We start from the raw sequence: 6,000 nt of genomic DNA, 5'->3' as shown, positions 1-6,000 counted from the left end.
GGGGGGGGGGGGGGGGGGGGGCGATGGTGCAATAATTCTGTGGTTGTGGTGCAGACTGCAGAACTGAGAACAATTTTTGCTGATTCCTTCGGCGGTCAAGGACCGGCCCCGCCTCTTAGTTCTCGTTTTCCCTCCGAACTTAATTCCTTCCACCCCCTCGTCCCTCATCTCTCTTCTCTTCTTTCCTCTCACTCACTCATCTTTTTCTCTCCTTTCTTACGCTCTATCTTTCCCCTCCACCTCAACACCACATCACCGTCACAATGGGCTCCCTTTCAGGCTCTCGTTTCCTATTTACTTCGGAGTCAGTTGGTGAAGGTCACCCCGACAAGATCGCGTATGTTTTCACTACGTTATGAGACAGGTGAAGCTGTACTGACTTTTGCAGTGATCAGGTCTCCGATGCCATTCTCGATGCCTGCTTGGCTGAGGACCCCCTCTCCAAGGTTGCTTGTGAGACTGCTACCAAGACCGGTATGTGCTGGCCCGCACCCTTGCTTTTTCAGCCCATGCTTTTTCCGCGCATGCTGACCGCTGTTAGGTATGATCATGGTTTTCGGTGAGATTACCACCAAGGCCAAGCTCGACTACCAGGCTGTCATCCGTGGTGCCATCAAGGACATCGGTTACGATGACTCCGAGAAGGGTTTCGACTACAAGACCTGCAACGTCTTGGTCGCCATTGAGCAGCAGTCCCCCGACATTGCCCAGGGTCTCCACTACGAGGAGGCTCTTGAGAAGCTCGGTGCTGGTGACCAGGGTATCATGTTCGGCTATGCCACCGACGAGACCCCTGAGCTTCTCCCCCTTACCATTCTCCTCTCCCACAAGCTCAACAGCGCCATGACCAACGCCCGTAACGACGGCTCCATCCCCTGGCTCCGTCCCGACACCAAGACCCAGGTCACCATTGAGTACGCTCACGACAACGGTGCCGTCAAGCCCGTGCGTGTCGACACTGTCGTCGTCTCTGCCCAGCACAGCGACGATGTGAGCACCGAGGAGCTCCGTGCTGTCATTAAGGAGAAGATCATCAAGAAGGTCATCCCCGCTGAGCTCCTTGACGACCGCACCGTCTACCACATCCAGCCCTCTGGCCGCTTCGTAATTGGTGGTCCCCAGGGTGACGCTGGTCTCACTGGCCGCAAGATCATTGTCGACACCTACGGTGGTTGGGGTGCCCACGGTGGTGGTGCTTTCTCCGGAAAGGACTACTCCAAGGTTGACCGTTCCGCTGCCTACGTCGGCCGCTGGATCGCCAAGTCCCTTGTCGCCGCCGGTCTTGCCCGCCGTGCCCTCGTCCAGCTCTCCTACGCCATTGGTGTCGCTGAGCCCCTCTCCCTCTACGTTGACACCTACGGCACCTCTGACAAGACCTCCGAGGAGCTCGTCCAGATCATCCGCAACAACTTTGACCTTCGTCCCGGTGTCATTGTCCGCGAGCTTGACCTGGCCAAGCCCATCTACTTCAAGACTGCCAAGAACGGTCACTTCACCAACCAGGAGTTCTCTTGGGAGAAGCCCAAGACCCTCAAGTTCTAAGCGGTTTCGCCTAGCACTTGAATCTCCTCTGACATATCTTCCTCATCTTCTTTTACGATTGTAATGATTCCTGCTTTGTTTCAACAATCCAAAGCACAAGCATAGACATGTCAAAACAAAAAGCCATTTTGTTTTCCTTTTCTCTTGTCTGACTATTTCTTTGCATGGTCTCTGAGCGGACCAGGGTTTGCGCGGATAAATTCAACATGATACCACTTGGGAGGGATGTATAGGCGTTGTTTTGGTGTGATCATTCAACACTTGAGCGTTCAGGCTCAGCATCTCATGGCCGAAATTTGAAAGGTCTTTGAGAGTGGTCGGCATGATGCCACCACATTTGCATGCTAATCTAAACATTGGCAATATAGAATAATATAATGACTTGCATTATGCAAAATTTTCTCTTTCTGCTCTACACTCGATTCGTGAAAATTACTATAAAATCGTTGAGCTCGGTGCCACAATCTCGTCTTGGGGGAATTCCGGTGGCCCCATCGTGCCCCATCCATGCTCAGAGAGTCAGACCCACGACGGGCTGTCAGAGTTCGGCCTCAAAACTCAGGCCGTAAGGCAACAATCCCACATCCCCACTAACGCGTGACGCCAAGCCATCAAGTCGCGTCGAAGAATCCATCAAGCATTGCTCTCCCCGCTGGAATCACTATACCAATTGGACTATAACTGCTGTTTTACGTTCATCTACTTTGTTTGGGATTTCGTCTTGCTTTATTCCCAACCCTTATACACCTCTTAACCACCGACAGTACGATGTATGAGTGATTCAACGTGTTCATGGCCTCGCGTGGATCTTCTACAGTGCTCGAACCCATCCTACTCAACCAGCTCCACGATGCGCCTCGTCCCCAGATAAGGAAGCGCAAGCTATCAGCTACCTCAGAATGGCCAGCTGAGAACATAGTCATCCGGGTGCGCAATTTGTTTTCCTAACGCAGTACTTCCATGTCCCGCAAACTGACACCCCTTCTTTCAAGGCCCACGCTGCGTCCCTATACGATGAGCCGTACGTCCTCGAGCCGCTTGCGGTAATTCCTCAACATCAACTGCCCTTCGACTGGCTTGATATCCCTTCGACGCTATCACAAATACAATCGGGGAGCCTCTTTGTCGCGAACATCCCTGCGCTCGAGGACCAACATCACCATGAATCTAAGGTTTTGATTGTCCGATTAGCCTCCGACGGCGGTCTATATGTGATTGAACGAGTCAAGCGGGGGATATATTCCTTGTCAAAACTATCACGGGGCGTGGAAGAAGGCGATATCCGTGTTCTTGTTAAATCGTCGAGTCAGCGCCTTAATACCTTACCGCCATGTACACCTCGCAAGCAGGACAATTGCGTTGCGGGAGATGACTGGTGGGCGATGGCGCAGGTGGATGATCCCGCACCTGATATGAGCCTTCCCGTTCCCGCCAAACGGGCAAAGTTGGAACTTGTCTTTGGTGTGTCTGGTGAAACAGCGGACTCCGATGAGCGGATGAAGGGCGTCTCGCCTATGGACTCTTTGGATAGGAGCTCGGGCTGTGATGTTCGGATGGTCTCTGTGCCGCCAGTGGCGCAGACTCCTGCTGAGGCTATAGTGTCTGGCGAGATTGATGAGAACATGGGCGAAGCAACGCAGTCCTCGCAGGAGCTTTTGGATGGGTTGAGGAAGCAGTATCTACAAGCTCTCTATGTCTCAAAGGTACGTCCCGATGTTGAGAGTAATTTGATCAATACTGACTCTTCAGGCATCCGTTGCATACTTCGCTAAAGGTCCGCTCCCGCGCTGCCGGGTTGCTTTCCAAGCTCCGGACTCTACAGGTGCTGTATCCGAGCTTGTCGCTTTCTATCGCGAGGCTATATTGCCAGCAAAGAAGATGGACCTGAAGTTCCGCGAGACGCTCCCAGCAACACTCCAAGATATCGTGCTCACTATCTCAGACGATGATGCCGCACCCAAGAAGCGAAAGAGCAAGAAGAAAGCTCTGGGCCGGAATGGTCTCTACCCTGTGGAACCTGACTATATTCGCGGGTGGTGGAAGAACCGCGCAATGACAGAGACGGGCACTTCAATTGAGACGTCACGAGATGCGGAGATCAAGAAGCATGTGGCTGACTTGCGGATGCGTGAAACTCAGCTTCAGATTTTGCTCATTCTCGAGGCAATTGCGCTTGAGACGGCTGCTGCCGATGACGCGAAGAAGGCTGATCAAAAAGATGGCTCTGCCGCGACTGCAGAGAAACCTAAGACGAAGACAAAGAAGTCTCAAGACCTGAATGTGATGCTTGAACTCCACCTCGATCGCCTTTGCATCTGGCATGCCGTCAACTTTGACGATGCTTCTGTCACTGAGTCTCAAGCCTCTGGAAGCAATCAGCAGAACGGCAAAGGTGGTAACGACGCCATGCGAGACTTTTGCACAGAGGTTATCATCCCGTTCTATGCTTCGCGACTACCAGACCGCTGCAAAGCTATTACTCGAAAACTTGGTGTCTCCGCCGGTACTGCCTCGCCCTTTCCAAAGACTGTGAAGAAGCCACGCAAAGAATTAAAAGAATCAGAAGCTACTGAGCGCAATTCCCAAAAGTCTCGCCGCACTCTACATCGCGTGTTGACTGATGAGCAAGCTGCCTCACAAAGCCGCTCGCAACCGTCACTACACCGCTCCATCACCGCACCGTCGCAAATCGAGAGCAAGCGAGAGACCACACCTTTGCTACCAACTCTCAGCACCAGTGTCCGAGGCGGTATTCAAAAGGCCAAGAGAGCAGAAAACCGCGAAGTGGATCTCTTCGCCGTGGCACGGCAACACGAGACGAAGCTAAAGCGTGTGCAAATGCTGGCAGACCAGAAGAAAGAGCTCGATGCTGCCATCCACGCACTTCGGAAGCCGAACCGCGAGTTGGTGGCCAAGGATATCGCTCAAGATGCAGAAAAGCGGTCTTCTAGCTCGAGAAAGCCCAAGAACCCCGTCCGCAACCCGCTGGGGCAAGGTGTCCAGGTCATGGCTACGCCTAGCAAGGTTCGGAAGCGTGACGCAGTAGGTGGTCTCCCTCTGCCTAAGAGCGTGACTCGATCCAAGACAAAGACCACTACTGTACCTACTTTGTCGCCCTTCACATCTGAACCTCAGGTCATCCCTGGGTCGACCATTCGGCCTAGCTCTTTCTCGGGTGCGCCTTCTAACACTGACTCGGCCGTGCAAGAGACGCCCTCTCGCCGTTCATCGCAGCCGCTGAGCTTTTCCAAGTCTATTGCCTCACCCATCGTGTCGGAGTCGCCTGTACCAGGAACAGGAAACCTCTTCCGCGTCCCCCAACGACCTGCCCCTCGGCCTACAGACACAAATCCCTTGACTCCAGTCAAGTCGCAGAGTGCCAACATGGTAGACGCTGATGTTGCGCCCGAAACACCACAACCAAGCCTTGCGCGTCCTCCTCCACCGCCTCTCTTTGCTCTCCCGAGCAGAATCACGCCCTCAAAACCCTCAATGATCTTTGAAACCCCGCCAAAACCCAAAGCTGCTGCGCCGATTCCTGTGGTGGCTGCTCGTCGACCCAGTGTCACTTCCGCTCCTGGTTTAGGTGCTATCTCAGGTCCGTCGACAACCGTGAGTAGCGCAGCCCCTATTATCCCAATGACGCCGGAGAAATCAATCTACTCCGCGCTAGGCTGGGATGATGATGATGATGATGAACTTGCATTGTGATTTTTCCTCTATAATTGGGTTTGCATGGCATATCATGTATGGAATATTTTAGCGGGCGTTTGTTTATACTTACTTGTAGTTGATACCTAGGATTGAAGTCTTTGACTGGATAGATGTGGTGTGAGGCATCGATTAGAACTACTCTAAATATCGCTATTGTTGCTATTCCTGAACAGCGAATACTTTTTTCCGGTCCAGCTCATGGCGAGGTATATCACCCAGTGGCAGCCTTCCCCTAGCCGCCCCCGGGCCCTGTAATCTGCATACACCATCATAAGGACAGCACATATTCTTGTTGGTTTTTATCGCGCGTTCGCCTCAATCTCTCCTTTGAAACCAGAGTAAAGATTCTATATAGAGTACGTTTAAGGAAGGCACGATTGCTGTTCACTACTAAGGTCGTTCCTTCCATAAGTTGTTTAGCATATAGAGTTGTGCACGTAGTTGAGGAAAGTGCGACTGTCCCGTGACTGGACCTGGGTTGCTCCTTCCATTATTGATGACCGTATCAGCATATACTTCCAGGGCAGGTACGACCGTCGCAGTGTGGATCGCTCCTTCCACATCTGCCCAGCATGTAACCTCGCTCCTTCCTTCGTTAATGACACTTTTCTCGAGGCAAGCGCGACTGACATTTGCATTGGTCGTTCCTTCCTTTTCTGCCCCATGGCAACGTCGCGCCTTCCTTGAGTGGATTGTAGCACTAACAACTTCCAAGGCAAGTGAGACGAGTAGAAACCCCAGATG

At 52.6% G+C, this 6,000-nt stretch overlaps 2 protein-coding genes across 2 annotated transcripts; both read left to right on the top strand.

Annotated features, from left to right (window-relative positions):
- The first annotated feature begins 37 nt into the window (after nucleotides 1-37).
- BDV14DRAFT_166393 (S-adenosylmethionine synthetase) lies at nucleotides 38-1,929 on the top strand. Its single transcript, XM_073767480.1, has 3 exons — nucleotides 38-337; nucleotides 389-474; nucleotides 542-1,929. Exons 1-3 carry the CDS (start codon nucleotides 264-266, stop codon nucleotides 1,540-1,542), a joined length of 1,161 nt encoding a protein of 386 aa, XP_073632100.1. The 5' UTR covers nucleotides 38-263; the 3' UTR covers nucleotides 1,543-1,929.
- On the top strand, nucleotides 1,930-5,478 carry BDV14DRAFT_166392 (uncharacterized protein). The gene is made up of 3 exons (XM_073767479.1): nucleotides 1,930-2,469; nucleotides 2,535-3,245; nucleotides 3,292-5,478. Exons 1-3 carry the CDS (start codon nucleotides 2,335-2,337, stop codon nucleotides 5,251-5,253), a joined length of 2,808 nt encoding a protein of 935 aa, XP_073632099.1. The 5' UTR covers nucleotides 1,930-2,334; the 3' UTR covers nucleotides 5,254-5,478.
- The last annotated feature ends 522 nt before the right edge of the window (nucleotides 5,479-6,000 follow it).

The sequence above is a fragment of the Aspergillus stella-maris genome, assembly GCF_047715825.1.
Source record: "Aspergillus stella-maris strain CBS 113639 unplaced genomic scaffold BDV14scaffold_6, whole genome shotgun sequence".
NCBI classification, from domain to species: Eukaryota; Fungi; Ascomycota; class Eurotiomycetes; order Eurotiales; family Aspergillaceae; genus Aspergillus; species Aspergillus stella-maris.
This window is presented reverse-complemented; position numbering and strand designations above follow the sequence as displayed.